The sequence below is a fragment of the Rhinatrema bivittatum genome, chromosome 3 (genome assembly GCF_901001135.1).
Source record: "Rhinatrema bivittatum chromosome 3, aRhiBiv1.1, whole genome shotgun sequence".
Classification (NCBI taxonomy): domain Eukaryota; kingdom Metazoa; phylum Chordata; class Amphibia; order Gymnophiona; family Rhinatrematidae; genus Rhinatrema; species Rhinatrema bivittatum.
Window position 1 is genome coordinate 575,684,515 of NC_042617.1, and position 19,071 is coordinate 575,703,585.

A 19,071-nucleotide genomic window follows, 5' to 3' on the forward strand; every position below is an offset into this window, starting at 1 on the left:
TATTGTAAATAGTATTACAAATGAGTGTAGATAGGATTTATAGCAAGTTGTGAGGACTTTTTTTTGTTTCCTGTATTCTGTAGCTCAACTCTGGCTGTTTCATTTCCTGATTTTGTGGTTTTCTATGAGTTTTCTCTGTGTGCCTGTACTTTTAACATACATAGAACATGAAAATGGTTACTCTAATGAGTGTGATTAGGTTTAATAGTAAATCATGAGCATTTTTTTAAAGAAACGTTTTCCCATACTCCTTATCTAGTTGTTCTATTTCCTGATTTTCTGGTTTTATATGTGTTCTTTCTGCCTGAAAGATACTTTTAACACATTCAGAGCATGTAAATTGTTTCTCTCTTTTGCGTTTTCTGTTCTGCCTGTATTTCTTCCTTAAGACTGAGGGTTTTATAGACAAACTACCCCAGCATAATCAACAAACAGGGTGGGAGAATCAGTCTAGGATCACTACAGAGGGTTTAGAACAAAACAAAGAATCCTAAAATAGGTAGAGGGGAGGATAATTTTTTTTCTAAATTTTTTACTTTATTTTTCTGAAGAAAAGCAAATACCCTAGTACAAAGGAAGAAAAAAACAACAGCAAATAACACAGAGGCACCAAAACTCCCATGCTCATACATATTAGGCAGGCATAGCAGGTAGGTGGAGCAGTAGCCCATAGAACTCTGTGATGGTATAAAGGGCATGGCTGGCAGGTAGATCGGTAACAGTCAGGCCACCATGGTGGTACAAGAGACATGGCAAGTAAGCATGTGGTAGCAACTTGTAAGTCCCCTATGGTGGCATAAAGGGTATGGCAGGTAGGCTTGTGCCAACAAGTCCTTTATGGTATTATAAGGGTCAAGGCAGGTAGGCATGTACTAGCAACTCCCCAGTGATAGAATTAGGGGCATAGCAGCTAGACATCAGGCAACAAGTCCACTAAGCTGGTACTAGGAGTATAGCAGATAGTCATCAGGCAGCAAGTCCACTATTGTGCTACTAGACATAGTAGAGCTGGGCATCAGGCAGAAAGTCCCATTTGCTGCTACTAGGGTTCTAATCAATAACCAACCTCGTTTCCTTGGTGCAACAACTCTGCAACCTCCAAACTATCAAGGAAACCTCTTGATGTGTGGTTTTGTGCGGTTGCTATCTATGGATCAGCTTCTTATTTTAGCTGGCCCATTGGGATAGCTCCCGTGTTTTATTCTTTAATTTTCTTAGCAAACAAATTTTTTATCTTTTTCTGTTTTTCTACTGTGCTAATCCACTTTAAAACTATGTACTTCCGTTCTCCCGTTATGCGGTCCGACCCTTCATTTATTGTTGTCTTTAATAGTAAAGGTAACTTATCTTTTGACTGCTCAATTGCTGCCGCTACTTATGGGTCTGCCTCCGCTTGCCCGACATTGGCCATGTTTCAGCAGTAATCTGCCTGCTTCAGGGGCCACGGGAAAAGTTTTGTGATGTCCGAATCTCGGATCCTCCGTCAAAATGCTCTTAAGTCCTGTGTTTCTGCATATTAACTCATCACCGTGAGCGGCACCTTCATTTTGTAATCAATTGTTGTAATCAATTGCTAAGAAAATTAAAGAATAAAACACGGGAGCTATCCCAATGGGCCAGCTAAAATAAGAAGCTGATCCATAGATAGCAACCGCACAAAAACCACACATCAAGAGGTTTCCTTGATAGTTTGGAGGTTGCAGAGCTACTAGGGTTCTGGCAAGTCAGGTAGGCATCAGGTAACAAGTTCCCTATGATGATACTAGGGGTATGGCAGGTAAGCATGTGCCAGCAGATCTGCTATAGTGAAGTTAGGGGCAGGCATGTGCCAACAAGTTCCCTTTAGTGGAATAAGAGGAATGACAGGTAGACATGTGCCACTGCCAGCAAAGTCGCCTATAGTGGAATTAGGGGCATGGCAGCTAGGCAGGTGCTATCAAATTCCCCCATGGTGGTATGACAGGTAGGATGCAAGCAGCAAGTTCCTTATAGTGGTACAGTAGCTGGGCATCAAGCAGAAGATGTGACAATTACTACAGAAGGAATATACATTTTGCATAGCACATTTCAAACACGCTCAGTCTTCAAGATCAGTGTCCCGGGGTCCGCAGGGCAGTGAAAAGTTGGTTTGGAAAAATGCTTCACTGTGATACATTGTCTCCTTGACAACATATCCTGCCAAGGTCTGACAAATTACACATGACTCACTGGGCTGCCTAATAGCTATACTGTAACAATTCCTAACTGCATTGCACCTTTTATTCACTAGACTTTAATGGCCATAAAAAATGAAGGGGAGAACAAACTAAATGAATATGATTCAATTAATTTGGGGGTCCCTCTCAATTCATTTTGGGGACCCTTGAGAAAATGAATGAGACCCAATTTGTTTTGGGATGCCCTTTCATTTTAAATGAATGAACATCCATACAGTCCGACAACTCCATCTCTTCTAACTCATTTACATTCTCTTCTAGAAGCTATCACCATTTGGCTGGACTCCTAATTGTCCATTCCTTTGATTCAGTAAAGAAAATAAATATCACAAGAAAAATCTCAAAGCTTCTCTTTCTCAAAAGGCAGACCGACTTCAGAGGATCCTCCAGTCATCCTCTGATTCCCAGGAAGAACTCCATTATGATTCCCAGTCATCTTATAACTCTTTCCCTTGCTAGTCTGATAATGAATGTGTAGGATTATCTTCAGTCCCCTCTCCTGAACCAACCGGAAATACATCTCCTCCTGAAGATATTGCCTATTTAGCATTTCTTAAAAAATTGGTGAATTCAATCCCTTTCGCACTTCAGGAAGAAATGGAACTTAGAAAGGGCAATATTGAAGTCTTGAAAAGCTCCAAAACAGGTAATAGCATTTCTAATTCACAGAGTTCCACTGGAGCTTCAGTAAGAATGTGGAAAAACCCAGTTACAATGCTGCCAGTAGCAAGAGAGCTGAACGCTAAAAATAAAGTCCAGACTATTCAGATAATGGGAAGGTTGAATGTCCATATAAATCAGATGTGGTGGAGTTAGACCTCAAAAAAGCAAAGCTTTCAAAAAAACATTCAAATACACTTCCAGGCAAAGATGCCAAACAGTTGGATGCTATGGCAAAGAAGATTTTTCAATTGGCATATTGACATCAAGGATTTCATATTACCAATTTCATGTGATTTAATTTATACACAATATTTTGAAAAAAAAAAAAGGAGAGCTATCTTCTCTCAACTATCTTCAGTCTCTCACGACTTATTTAATCCACATCTAAATGAAGTGGAAGAACATGCAAAACATCTGATATGTTTCTCCTAAAATGCATTTAATACCATCTCAAGAATGTCAGCAATCTCAATAAGGTTCAGAAAGCTGGCTTTGTTAAAAGTATCAGGTCTGTGCTGGGATGTACATGAGAAATTAGCTGATCCTCCATGTATGGGAGATAATATCTTCGGTGATAAAGTGAAAGAAACATTAGAATTAACGAAAGACCACTGTTCTACACTGCAAATTTTGTTAGCAATCAGTACAGATCAGCACCCTCAAAATAGAAGTAACATTCTGAACATTACAGAAGACTTCTTATACACGTGCAGAAGACATCAACCATATCAAAATGAATGACCACAGCTGTAGCAGCAGCAGATCAGGCAATACACAAGGGTAAGAACAGTCACCAGAACTAGCCAACCAACCTTAATTAATTTACTCACCACCAGCGTCCGCCTGCCGAACCCGATTACGTTGCTCCACCGCTGATGTCATCCCTGACGCGACAAGGAGGGGATTTAAATCCCGGCGCGATCTCCAGGCATCAAGCGCCGAAGGAGCGTGACAAAGGAGCTTGCCCCTTTGTGCGCCCCTTAGTGCAGCCCCTTAGCGCTGCCCATCAGCAACTAGTTTCACCTACTCCTCTGCTCAACCCAGACCTCAAATTCACTGACCAGCCTAACCATGACCACTCCTCTGAGAAAACTCAACCATCTCATCAACATACCACTGAAGAAGAATATAAAAAGCCTTCTCTACTTCACCTTCTTCCTAATAAACGCCCAATCATTAACCAAAAAATACTTTCTAATAAACGACCTAATCCAAGAAAAAAAGCCCGACTTCATAGCGATAACAGAAACCTGGTTCAAAAACACAGACCAAGTCCTTACGAATCAAATAGCCAGCAACAACTACGACCTATTCTCTATCCCTCGAAAGTCCAGAAGAGGAGGCGGACTACTACTGATAATAAAAAAGAATCTCTACTTGAAACTGACCCCTAACAACCTACCAAAGAAATACGAAGTCGCTCTCTTTGACTCTGATCACCTATAGGTTTGCCTTGTCTACTGCCCTCCAAATCTCCTTGAAAATGAAATTTCACCACTCCTAGAATTCCTAATAACTAACATCAGCACGAAAAAACCTACTATAATACTTGGAGATTTCAACCTCCACACAGACAGAAACCCCAAAACACAAAGCTGCCAAACACTATTAGACATGCTTTCCAGCTTTAATCTGAAACAACATGTGAACACCCCCACTCATAGAGACGGTCATACCTTGGACCTGATTTTCACCAATCACTACTTCACAGATATATCCATCTCAGCCAACCCAGTCCCATGGTCTGACCACTTCCTTATACAATGCAAATCACATTTACAGTCCAGAAACATGAAGGGGTAGATTTTCAAAAAACGCGAATAGGCGTACTTTTGCTGGCGCATCAGGCGCAAGCAAAAGTACGCTGGATTTTAGTAGATACGCGCGGAGCCGCGCGTATCCACTAAAATCCTGGATCGGCGCGCGCAAGGCTATCGATTTTGTATAGCCGGCGCGCGCCGAGCCGCGCAGCCTACCCCCGTTCCCTCCAAGGCCGCTCCGAAATCGGAGTGGCCTTGGAGGGAATCCTCTAACGCCCTCCCCTCACCTTCCCCTCCCTTCCTCTACCTAACCCACCCGCCCGGCCCTGTCTACACCCCCCCTTACCTTTCTCCGGGGATTTACGCCTCCCGGAGGGAGAAGTAAATCCCCGCGCGCCAGCGGGCCTCCTGCGCGCCGGGCCGCGACCTGGGGGCGGGTACGGAGGGCGCGGCCACGCCCCCGGACCGCCCCGGGCCGTAGCCACGCCCCCGTACCCGCCCCCAAAACGCTGCCGACACGCCCCCGAAACACCGCGACGACCGGGCCCGCCCCCGACACGCCCCCCTCGGAGAACCCCGGGACTTACGCGAGTCCTGGGGCTCTGCGCGCGCCGGTGAGCCTATGTAAAATAGGCTCACCGGCGCGCAGGGCCCTGCTCGCCTAAATCCGCCCGGTTTTGGGCGGATTTAGGCGAGCAGGGCTCTGAAAATCCGCCCCGAAGTGCGTAAATGAATCTAACTCGTTTAAATACCGCCCTCCCTTTCAACAGGACCTACTCCAAAAAGAGCTAGGAAAACAATTGGCAAACCTAGACCTATCCAATATCAACAGAGCGATACAATCATGGCACCAACTCACTGAACAAACTGCTAACAAGATAAACCCCGAAAAAACAAGACAAAGAAAACTAACCAATGGCAAAAACAACCCATGGTTCAACTCGAATCTAAGATCATTGAAAACAAACCTCAGAAAAATGGAAAAAGAATGGAGAAAAACTAATTCCCCAAAAAACCTTCAAAGATACTGCACTCAACTAGCCACCTATAAAAACATGATTATGACCACTAAACGCAACTACTACAGTCAAAAGATAAAAAACTCATCCAATAACGCAAACGCGCTGTTCAACATTGTCAAGAACCTAACAGATGAAAAAAGTAACCACGCCCCAGCGACCAATACAATCAATCTATCCCAAGAACTCGCCACATTCTTTAAAGATAAAATCAGCAGAATAACGAACACATTCAACAACTCCTCACCCTCAGAGAATCAATGCGAAACAATGAACATAACACCATGGTCACAATTCAACCCAATTTCTGTCACCGAAGCCGAAAAAAATGCTAAAAAAAATCAACCCTGCTCATCATGACCTGGACACCATCCCTACATGTAACCTAAAAGATATGGCTCATATCATCGCCCCAACCATAGCCGCCAACGTCAACAAATCACTCGAAGAAGGTGAGTTGCCAACCGTACTAAAAACTGCAACCATTAGTCCAATTCTAAAAAAGAAGAACCTAGACCCCAAAGACCTGAATAACTACCATCCGATCTCAAACCTTCCTCTACTTGCTAAGTTGACCGAGAAGGCAGCTCTGTCTCAACTAAACGAACACCTTGAAAACAACAAAATTCTACACGATGCACAACATGGATTCAGAAAAAACTGCAGTACAGAAATACTACTCGCCAACCTCTCGAATGAAATCCTAAGAGGACTCGACAACAAAATAAACCATCTTCTAATACTTCTCGACCTATCTGTGGCTTTTGACACAGTTGACCACAAAAGCCTACTATCAAGACTTGCTAACATCGGCCTCACAGGAAGTACCCTCAACTGGTTCAAGATGGCGGTCGATTAGGAGGCAAGGCAAGACAGCTCTGACTCTTTTTCCTTTAAAAGCTTTTTCCTGCTCGGTGAATCGAGGTAAAATGCCCCATACTAAGCAAAAGGCACGGCTTCAAGAAAGCCTGCCGATACCTGGGTCAGGAGACTCAAATCAATCAACAATACCTGCCTTCTTTGCTTCGACACCCCAGTCAAGAGAGACGGGACTGATGGCCGCGGAGGGCAGAGATGTGAAGCGAACGTCTCGGCCTCAGGCCGATGAGATCTCGCTAAGTCCCGGTGCGCCCGAGACTCCGTCCCCACCTCAACACGTGGATAGCCTTGAGAGAACGCTGGCAACCCCGCGGGGGAACCTTGCAGAGCCTTGTGCCCAGGGAGAGAGGGACCGGGAGGAGTTAACATCGCTGGGTCCATCGTTGTCCAGCTTGATGCCAGCTGAGGAAAGGGACACTGTTGCTGGAGCCGCTAGTGCTGGTGAGTTTCACCAATTAACCTCCTTCCTAGTAAGGCCCAGGGTGGTAACTATGGATTCCATTTGGGATGCTTTAGCTGCTATTGAAAATGCTGTGATTAACCTTTCAAAGATGAGTGTGGAATCAAATAGATGCAGCAAAGAAAATGAAAGGAGAGTTGAGAAGCAAGAGCAGAAAACACAGGAAATTGAAGAGAAAGTTAAAAAACTGGAAAGTTTTCAATATCATTCTATACAAAGGGAGACAGTGATTGACAAAAAAATAGAAAACATGGAGAATACGATTAGAAGCACAAATATTAGAGTTTTAAACTTTCCAATGATTACTCACATAACACCGATGGAATTGTTTAAAAAATACTTAAATGTAATTTTGAAAGTTCCCACTGAGGCAACTACCATCAAAAAGGGACGAACAGCAGAATCAAGAACAGCAGGCCCAATTGAATATTACAGATATTCTAGAACTTTCACATGAGGATATGGTCTCTGAGAGAGGAACTTTATTTGTATCGTTTGCTTTTCTTTCTGAGAAGAACAATGTATTGAGGCTATTCTTTTGTAATAGAACTACAGAATTCTATGGCCAAAAGGTTTGGCTTTTTCCTGACATCACGAGGTCAACTCAGGAAAGGAGGAAAAGATTTATACAAATGAGAGAAGAAGTGATGGCTATTTGCTCTAAGTTTACGCTTCGTTACCCTTGCAAATGCGTAGTCAAGTATATGGACTCTGTATATGTTTTTTTTGAACCATCACAACTTCGTTTCTTTATTGATTCTCACCAAATATCTGTGACATAGCCAGTAACAGGTGGTGCAAAATAGAAATGTACCGGCTTGGGATCGACCACCTTTAATATTTCTTTTTTTATTTTACCTAGATTTTGCTCCTTGAGTTTCTGCTCACACCCCCATATTTCTTAATTGTTTTGATGGCTAGCAGTAAATGTTATACAGATTGGAATAATTTTCTTTATAAGTTTGAGCACTGTGTAACCACTTTTTCAATCACAATGGTGTATTTGTGTATTTGTGTAAAATCCAATAAACAGAAAATTAAAAAAAAAAGAAAAAAGAAAGGCAGTTTGTTAGGCTAGCAGGTTTCTCTAGGGAGAGAAATCAGAGAGTGAAATGGACAAAAGGAGGGAGTAGGACGGTCACATTTTAAAGATAAATCATAGAAAGTAGCTGGCAGCAGTGCATGAAGCTTAGTCATTACTGTGGAATTTTCTTTTGTTATATGCTATGGCGTTTCTCAATGGTGCAATTATTTTAATGTATTTTTTTTATTACTTTATAGTGATCATTATATATACTTTAAGGTAGTAGTGCAGTAGATTTTTTTTTAAAAATGACTTTTTTGGATAGTACAATATTTAATGCCAAGAATGTTTTTTTTTTACACAATCCAATTAATCACATCAAAAAACTTGCTAAAAAACAAGCACCTACTAACTGATTCAAAAATAAAAATAAATACATGAAGGTGAGAGGTGGATATTTCATATGTCAACTTCTAAACCCACCAGGTTTTAGGGTGCCAGTTTTTAAATCATAAATGCCACCACACTCACCCCCCTGCCTAATATTTTAACAAGACAAAAAATTATATATAATTTTTAAAATATTATTTAAAACAACCGTTTCTTCAAAAAACCTAACTGAATGAATCACCGCCAAATTAAATACCCAAACACAGTTTTTTTTTCCGGCAAAGGGCATGTTTCAAGCATCAGCTTAATGACAGGGACTGAACTGAATTTCAACAGAACTTGCCAAGCATGCTCTAAGGGACACCTTTAGAAAAAGCACAAAGAATATGTGAAATGGCATCTCTCTAACTTTCTTGGACATCATTGCAGTCAGTAAAACAACTGAAACACTCTATCCAACCTTAATATACACAGGCGTCTTCTATACATGGTAAGTTTCCCTCTGGCACAGGGTATCTTTAATTCTAGGCATGTTGGCACATCTTGCTGTGTGCCTTGGACAGCGGTTCTGAGCTGTTTTTCTTGAAAGAATGAGAGACAGAACTGGTTCTTATATAAACTATAAAAAGTAGCGTATTGCCATGTATAGTTAGAAGTTAATATTACCTGATCACTCTGCATATTTTAATCTTCTTCAACAAAAGTAACTGTATTTTGAATGCTGGGGGGGATTTCCATTAAGAAGATTATCTTCTGTTTCAGCTGCTTTTTTTTTTTTTTTCTTTTACTATTGTGATATCATTTTCTTTAGATAGTCTGCAAATTCAGTCATTTTGCATCTTATTTTTAACCCAGCTTTTTTATTTTTTTTTTTTTTGCTGAAGATATAATAGCATCAGCTGCACTCAAAGAAATGTAAATATGAAAAACGGGAAACGGGAAGGCTCAGTCTGTATCTCCGTTACTTCAGGGTTGCATGTAAGATTTTTCAGAGAGCCGCGCTGGAAAATATCCTTTTTGGTCCTGTGTTGCTGGTGTGCTGCTTAGTACAGTTGGTCCCAGGCTGATTTGGTGTTCAGTATATTTATTTGATAGAACATGTCCTAGAGGACCATTATCTTTACCCCTCATGAATTCCAGAAACATCCTCCTCACTTCACCCTTCTTTAGAGGATTCCGTACTTATATTTGCACTATAAATGAACAGGTTTATAAACTGGCATTTCAACCCAGCATTCAGCAGCATCATAGGGGATTTAATGCCTGATTCACTAAAGGGTAGATTTTTTTAAAAAATACGCGCACGTGCACACATAGACACGTGATTTTATAACACGCGTGCACCGATGCGCGCATATTATAAAATCCGGGCTGACACATGTGGGAGGGGAGATTTGCCCGCTTTACGTGTGGCAACGAGATCGGGCCTCCCCCAGTTCCTTCCCAGTCCGCTCCAATTAAGAAGCGGACAGGGAGGGAACTTTCCTACCCCCCCTACTTACCCTCCCTCCCTTTTCCCTGACCCCTTTAAAGACCCTATCTTTTTTTATTTTCTTTATTTCCGAACTTACCTCAGCGCCCGAGCTGGCTTAAGTTGTGCGCGCGCTGGTAGCCTGCCGGCGAGCGATCCCTTGGCACAGCGGCAAATGGCCGCTGTACGACGGCCTCCAGCTCCGCCCCTCCCCACCCCCTGGACCACCCCGGGACCACCCCTCCCCGCCCCCGGGACCACCCCTCAATAGAGACCTGGCTCTTGTGCACGTAACAGGGGTTACACGTGCGGCTGGGTTTCTTCTAGCGCTCGCAAGGCTCGGCCACATGCATAACCCCCCGTTTTCCCCGCGCGCAGGAGATTTAAAATTTAGCTATAAGGCTTTTCTCCCATTCTGTCTGTGTCTATGGGAAAATACCTTGATGAATCAGGCCCTTAGTCGGCTGTTCTATAGTACCATATAAAAAGCCATAAAAATTACCATGCTTGTTTTTTTCATAGATCACTGAATGACCCTTTTTCCTGATGCCATTTCAGACCTAGTCTCATTGTGTGGCTATTATTTGTAGCCTCTTTTGGGTGCCCATATTCCTTTAGATTCAGATACGTACTAGGGATGTACACATACAACATTTTGCAGTTCAGTTTGTTTTTTTTGTTTTGGCTCGTCTTTGTGTGGTTGTTGATTTTTTTTTTGTTTGTTGCATTCATTTTAATAGTTTATGCAAATGAATGCCATTTTGCACAATAAAATTGAATTTTATTGAGTAAATTTTGAAAGGGCTTTCATGCATAAAAGCGACATGCAAGCACATATGCAAAATGTTTGTACATATATCAAGTTTTTTTAAACAGGTGATTATACATATGTACTCCTATGTTCACAAGCAAAAGTATGCAAAAAGCAGGCATGTTTGCTTCACAAATTTGCTTGTAGTTGATTATTTTATAAATAACATATGCACAAATAAGAATGTGTTCACACCTTTACACCAGCTATTTAACGTAAACATCTCAAACTAGCATTCTCTATTTCGACCTGGTGTTTGGCATTCTGGCTTCTCCCAGTGAGTGGAAATGGCAGCTGGCTAGAAAAAGATGGAGAGGGAGCGAGAGGGCTAATTGGAAAACTGTTGTCCTTACCCAGAATTGTGTTAGCCTGTAAAATGTGTTTGTTGGCTTTGACCTTCTGTTTCATACAAGGTTTTCTTCTATTCTTTGGTGGAATCTTTTAGTGAATGCCTCTGCATTTCTGAGAGGGATTGTGTGTATGGTGACTGGGGCAGACTGGGGTATACTGGGGGGTGAGTAAGTGGCTGAAGAATTAATGTTCAGAATAAGTATAATCAACTTATGGATACTCATATCACAATGGTTGAAGAGGAAGAGAGAAGAGAGGAGGACGAGGAGAAGGAGGAGTTACTTCATACAGAGAGTATACAGGACCAGGGCACAGTTGTTGGATCTATCAGAGAGTAAATCTTGTGCAGGTTCAAGTTCAAGAAGGAAAACATATTGAGGTCCATATTCAAAAAGAATTAGATGGGTAAATCAAAAGTTATCTGTCTAAAAGGCAAATTCGGCAGATTCAGAAACTTATCCGGCTAAATAATAGCCAAATACTTAGTTATCCATTTATAATTTAACTGGATAAAAAAGGAGCATTCTGGGAGCATTCCAGAGAAGGGTTGAGTTATCCAGCTAAAATAGCCGAATATCAGGTATATCCAGCTAGCTTAGTGGGATAACTTTAGGCCTGCTTCCAGTGCTAGAAGCATAAGCTGTGGGTAGTTAATATTTCAAGCACTGGAAGACTAAACTGTGGGTAGCTTCTGCTTCCAGCACTGCTCCAGATATATGCAGCACTGTAGCACCAGTATCGAGTAAGCTCCTATCCTGCTCCTGGCTGGGTTATTTTTTTAGTATCGGTGGTGGTGGGGGGGGGGGGGGGGTCCGGGAGAGTGGGGGTGTTTACCCTAATATGAGAGTGTTTAGATGGGTGGGTGGGAAGATCACAGGACAGCCATAAAAAATTAATACAACTACCAGAAAGGGGAGAGAGGAACAGGCCCGACCACAGACCAGCAACACTTTGAGGTAGATTTTAAATGCCCTGCGCGCTTAAATCCTACCGGATTTATGCACGCAGGGCACTCGCACGCCCGTGCGCCTGCGGGCCTATTTTGTATAGGCCACCGGCACACCCAAAGCCCTGGGACGCGCGTAACTCCCGGGGCTTGCTTGGGGGCATGTCGGAGGTGACGTGGCATTCGGGGCGGGTCCAGGGGCGTGGCCGTGGGCGTGGTTCCGGCCCGGGGGCATTCCGGGGGGCATGGCCGCGGCCTCCGGACCAGCCCCCCGGACCGGAACTACGCCCACGGCCACCTGATCGCGTGCATGAGTTACGCCTGCCTCGGGCAGGCGTAACTCGCGGAATAAAGGTGGGGGGGGGTTTAGATAGGGCTGGGGGGGTGGGTTAGGTAGGGGAAGGGAGGGAAAGGGAGGGAAAGGTCGGGGGGGACAAAAAAAGAAGTTCCCTCTGAGGCCGCTCCGATTTCGGAGCGGCCTAGGAGGGAACGGAGCCAGGCTGCGTGGCTCGGCGCGCGCAGGCTGCCGATTTTGCGCAGCCTTGCGTGCACTGACCCCGGATTTTAACAGCTACGCGCAGCTACGCGTGTATCTATTAAAATCCAGCGTACTTTTGTTCACGCCGGTTGCACAAACAAAAGTACGCGCGCACGTACTTTTTTAAAATCAGCCTCAATATCTTTATTTTAGGGGTGAAGGGGTGAAGGGTGCAAGGCCTGATAGGGCCAGATAGTACATTTTTAGGTGGGAAAATTTAGAAAGATTTAGAAAGAAAGTGGCCACAGGACCCTTCATTTTGATTTTCTTTTTGTTCTTTGTCAGTGCTACTTAACCGGATACGTCTGGGTATGTAGCTAATTATCTGACCACACTATGCTGGATAACTTAGAAACCTATCCAGCTAAACTCAAACATATCCAATTATGTTTTTAACTTATCGGGCTACATGTAGTCCGATAACTTTAAACAAGTAACTGCTCTGACCACATCCCCTGGCAACAAATCCCAGAGTTTAATTGTGCGTTGAGTGAAGAAGAACTTTCTCTGATTAGTTTTAAATGTGCCCCATGCTAACTTCATGGAGTGTCCCCTAGTCTTTCTACTATCCGAAAGAGTAAATAACCGATTCACATCTACCCGTTCTAGATCTCTCATGATTTTAAACACCTCTATCATATCCCCCCTCAGCCGTCTGTTCTCCAAGCTGAAAAGTCCTAACCTCTTTAGCCTTTCGTTATAGGGGAGCTGTTCCATCCCTGTCTAAGTCCTGCTGGCCACCAAGGGCTCAACCTGAGGGAAAGGAAGCTGGAAGAGGCTGAAGGTTTCCTAGCTTAGTTATGACATTCCCTCTAGCACTTTACTGTTCCCGTGGGGGTTCCCCAACCTAGCTAGGTCCTCAACCACAACGGTAGTTTTTCCTTATCAATTATTTTGGCAAAACGTCAGGGGTTAGAACAAAGGAAATTGTTCTGAGCATGTGCCAGCCAAGGACATAATATACCGACTCAAGGTGGGATGGGGCGAGTCTGCAGAACTGAGAGAAAAGACCCAGAGTCTCCGGTACTGTATTAAAATGTTTGTTTCTTTTTGGTTCCCAAACGTTCTCAAAAGCAATTGGTTTGTGTATATATTTATTATACAGAAAATATAGCTTTTTATACTTTCACATAAGCTGTAGTAAGGCATTATTATTGTTTTTAGTTGTGTTTGTGTGATCTAGACTGCAAGCCAAATACCTCATTCCTGAACCCATTACAGGGAGCAATGAGTGAGGTGATCAAGCTTGCAGATGATACTGCATTGTTCAGAGTTGATAAAACACAAGCAGAATATGAGCTGCAAAGACCCTGCAAGACTGGGTGACAGGTCATCGAAATAAAGCAGGTGAAATTTAATGTGTACAAGTGTCAAATGATGCTTATAGAAATAAAAAAAGAATTCTGGCTAAGGGTACACAATGCTCGATTCCATATTAGGAGATCCCACGCGTCTCCTCCTTCTGTACTGCTGAAGAGACATCTAAAGGGGGTCGGTAGGAGGGAAGTACTCTGAAGACTCAAGCACAACCTGCAAAAAAGACCCCATGCCGTAAAAGTCAAACATGTACTAGGGAATAGGCATGGAAAGCTTTTATTTAATTTTGTTTTTAATTTATTTGTCTACTTCTTTCATTTCATTTCCAGCTTTCAGCACACTGTTTAACGCGTGATAAAACTGGAAACAAAATAAAAATGTGACTTTTTCTGTCACTTTGGATCTGAAATGGAATGAAAAATAAATTAGCAGTTCTACGTGGTTTTTAAGTGAGAGCACATCCCTAAAATTTACACAGATTATACAAAGGGGGAAATCACTGTGGAAACGAAACACACATGATCTAGTTTGGCCCACATATTTTTTCTACAACTGGAAGCTTAATTATATGGCTGTAGAATTTGCAGGAAAGACCATAGGGGCGGATTTTCAAAGGGTTACGTGCGTACTATACGCGCGTAACCCCGAAAACCCGCTCCTGCACGCACCAAGCCTATTTTGAATAGGCTCAGCGATCCGCACAAGCCCCGGGACGAGCGTATGTCTCGGGGCTTGAAAAAGGGGGCGGGGAATGGGCGGGGCCGGAGTCTCCAGGCACAGCGGCACAACTTAAAAGTTAAAGGTATGTGGTGGGGTTTATGTAGGGCTGGGAGGGGGGTTAGGTAGGGGAAGGGAGGGGAAGGTGGAGGGGGGCAGAAGGAAAGTTCCCTCCGAGGCCCCTCCGATTTCGGAGCAGCCTCGGAGGGAACGGAAGAAAGCTGCGCAGCTTGGCACGCGCAAGTTGCACAATTGTGCACCCCCTTGCACGCGCTGACCCTGGATTTTATAACATGCGCGTGGCTGCGCACGCATGTTATAAAATCGGGCACAGATTTGTGCGTGCAGGGTTGCGTGCAGAAATCTACGCCCGCGCATAATTCTTAAAATCCGGCCCAAAACGAATAGAGCCCCACTGCAGGCCAAATTTTCAGAACCATTTCTATGCATAAAACTCAATTGTATTTACATAAATTGCTCTTTAAAAATATGCCAAGGGCCAGTGTATGCCTGTAACCCAGTTACATGCGTTCTTTTATGAGAACTGGCAGTAGGCCGTGAGGGAGGGTGAGGATACAATTTACACACACATGCTTTTGTATTTTCCAAAGTATGCCTGTAAGATACCATGCATAAGTCATGCCCTGCTTGGAGCAGGTGTAACTTTGTGTGTGGAGAATTCTTCAAATCTCTGGCCAATTAAGGAAGGATTTTCAAAGCAGATTTATGCGCATAAGTTCACAGTGAAAGTCTTTGGCAAAGGCTGCGTGTACATTGTACATGCAGACTTTACTGTTAGTCGTAGTCATAATATTATCTCCCTATGTAATAGTATAAGTCACCATCACTATGAACCATTTTGACTTTCCAAATATTGAGGTTACTATAACATATCTTCAACTGTTGGCAAATCACCATTCCTATTATTTTTCCTTCAAATAAACTTCAAATGCATTTCTTCAAAGGTTTATTCAATGATATGGAATACAGTGCATTTCAAGCATAAATTATAATAGATAAGAATGCAAAAGTAAAGTTTATTAATTTTTTTTTTTTTATTTATTTCTCTTTTTCAAAGAATTATACATTCCATTTTAAATATAACTACATAGAGAGGAAAAAAATCAAATAATTTAGATCATACATTTCTTCCATAACAAAAAATATTCACATTTACCTCTCATTTAACCATACAAGAACTTGGGGGGGTCCTATACTTGAGCAAATAATATAACAATAATATTGTATAATAATTAGGATCTAGGGTTTAGCAGAAATAATATTCTTTCCCAACTTATTGAGTGATATCAGCTACTACCTCAGGATTACGGCGAGCTTCCAAGAACCTCTCTAAGTGAGCAGGTTCAAAGTACACATATCTTACTCCTTCTGCATATGGTATACATTTACATCGAAATCTCATTAATGCTTGAAAACCAAAAGTTCTGGCCTGACTTATAATTAAGAAAAACCTTTTCCTCCTTATCTGTGTTTCTTTAGAAAGATTAGGGTAGATCCATACCCGCTGTCCCAGATAGAAGGAGTTTCGTTTGGCCAAGTACAATTTTAAAATTTTTTCCCTTTGCATAACATCAGTAAATTTGACCAATAACATACCCCTTTTTTCCACCTGGGTACTAAGGGATGATTCTATTAAATCAGTCACATTTAAGGAGGTATCAATTCCTCCTTGTTCTGGTACCACATTACTATTCCAACTAACGAAATATGCATTCATTATTATTGGAAACTGATCCAATGGCAATAAAAGTACTTCTGAGAAATAATTCTTCAATTGTTCTTTCACAGACATCATTTTACACTTTGGAAAGTTAACTATTCTCAAGTTATTATATCTAATTGAATTCTCTATGTTTTCAACTTTTTTTTGTAGAATCGTTTCTCCCTGAATTATAGAAAATTGAGTTGTTTTAATTTGTTTAATTTCTTCTTCTACCTTTTTTATTGATTCTGTCTGACCAGTAACATTTGGATTCAAATTTATTAAGGACATTTGCATGTCCCTAATATTACCATTTAAACTTTGGATATTCTTTTGCAAGGTCAAAATGGCTTGCCAAATCGTATCCATAGTCACATTAGTAACCTGTCCTAACAATATTTGTGGACTCGAAGATGTCATTTGCTGCCCATTAAGGTCTTGTCTACTGCTATCCCCTGAGGATGAGTCTGAGTCACTCCTCCTAATGGAGACTCCTTCTCCATTAGTTCCCACCCTAGACGGGGGGAGTTCGAATTCTCCCTCCCTTCTTTGCTCTGCAATATTCAATCCTGATACTTCCTCAATCAGGGTTTCCTGTCCTAACGCATTCCGTAAGGAAGTGAAACCTAGATCCGGATTGATTGCAGTGCCACTGGGGGGAATAGGTGTCGTTGGGACCCTGGGACTTAGACTGACTTCTCCCGGGAGGGGGATAGATTGCTCTCCTTCCCCACCTCCAATGGGACTCTCCAGGGGTTCTCTTTCTGCTGAGAAGAAATCAGTCATTGTTGTTTGAACCAAGGATGGGTATACAGGAGTTGAGGCTTCCTGCCTTACCCTGCCTTTGCATTTGGTATGTGGCATAGCAACTCAGTGCCTAAACAAGCTATGACGGTTTACACTTACCCTAGTTAACCAAAGTATAAGTATTTAAGAAGGAGAGAGTGAAAGAGAGTCAAAAATAGGGGAATATCTCGAAGAGTCTAGGAGCCTTCTAGCCTTCGCCGGCCGCGTGCCGACGGCGGCCGAGCGCCGATTACCATCCAAATTTATCTGGAGACGCGCAGCAATGATGTCACTGGGGCACCTCCCCCTGCCGAGCTCCCAGCTAGCGAAATCGATGTTCCGGGGTCTCTCACCTCCCTCGGCAAGGTCAGTCTCAACGGGCACCCCCCGATTTGGAGTCCCACTCTCAGTCTCTCCACCTCGGACTCCAAATTCCCGCGTCTGCCGTCCAAATTTATCTGGAGACGCGCAGCAATGATGTCACTGGGGCACCTCCCCCTGCCAAGCTCCCAGCTAGCGAAATCGATGTTCCGGGGTCTCTCACCTCCCTCGGCAAGGTCAGTCTCAACGGGCACCCCCCGATTTGGAGTCCCACTCTCAGTCTCTCCACCTCGGACTCCCAGTTTATTAATTTTTAAGGGAGTTTTATTTCTGTAAGGTTCTCTAGTATTAAATGTTGCTTCCAAGTACAATTATTGAAACAAAGAACACAATTGTTACCTATTTGAATAAAGGTTCATAATGGAAGAATCTGATGAAAATATTTTTCCTGTTAAGATGGATTTAAATGCTTTATGGAACGAAGGATAAAACAAACCATATATGATAGGGTTGAAAGCAGAATTGAAGTATCCCAACCACAAGAAAGCATTGAAAAGGTCTTCAGGGGTAGAGAAATTTATAAAAGGATCTGCCATAGTAGCAATAAAGAAAGGTAACCAGCACAATATAAATACCCCCATTACTACACTCAATGTCTTCGCAGCTTTACTTTCTTTTTTTAGTGACATCTTTTTTGTGTCAGACACAGACTGTGATACAGCTGAGACTTTATGGATTTTTCTAGCCTGATCCTTTGCCACCATAAATATGTGCTCATAAACACCTACCATCACAGTGCCCGGGATGAAGAAGGCTATTAATGAAGCCAAAACGCCCCATAGTTTATTTAGTGTGAGTGAACAAGCACCAATGCAGGATATTGAAGTCACATAATCTTGTATCCCATCAGATAAAACTTTACCAACAGCAAGGAAACAGGGAACTGACCAACTAATTAACACAAAAACAGCAATCACTGGGTTGGTTATTTTGGTGATGTAATGCAGTGGTTGACACACAGCATAATAACGGTCAACAGATATAAAGCACAGATGAAAAATTGAAGTTGTACAAAGCATGATGTCACAGCAAGTGTGGAGTTTGCAGAACCACTCTCCAAAATACCAACAGGAATCAATGGATCTCACCATACTGTAGGGCATCACCAGGAGACCAACAAGAAAATCAGCAGCAGCCAATGAGAGAATTAAGAAGTTAGTTGGGGAGTGAAGTTGCTTGAAATGGGCAATTGAAATAACCACGACCAAATTTCCACCCATTGTGAGTATTATAGCTCCCATCATAGTCATATACATTGCTGAAAAACTGACCAGAGATCTGATGGTCCTAGGACAGGATCCATTCACAAAGTCAAAGCAATATTTTGTGTTCTGTGGACTCAAGGTACTGGGGGAATTCATTATTAAGTGATATCAGCTCTCTCAAATGTTTTCCAACGTAATGTGTTTATCAGAAAGATGTAAATATTCCTGGGAAGGTAAATTAAGAAACATTAGTGATACTGTTTGTTACCGTTTCTGAGATCTTATCAAAGCCCTTTTATTATAAAATAACTCCCACCTAGAGGGAAAATAAATGACTGAAACGACTAAATCAGCCAAACAGATTGTCTTATTCTTTTCTGGTATGTGTTGTTTGGTCTTTCCTGGAATGTAAGT

General features: G+C 42.4%; 1 protein-coding gene across 1 annotated transcript; it reads right to left on the bottom strand.

The window, feature by feature from the left end:
- Positions 1-17,787: 17,787 nt before the first annotated feature.
- LOC115088662 (trace amine-associated receptor 4-like) lies at positions 17,788-18,813 on the bottom strand. Its single transcript, XM_029596922.1, has one exon. It carries the CDS (start codon positions 18,811-18,813, stop codon positions 17,788-17,790), a length of 1,026 nt encoding a protein of 341 aa, XP_029452782.1.
- Between the last annotated feature and the right edge of the window lie 258 nt (positions 18,814-19,071).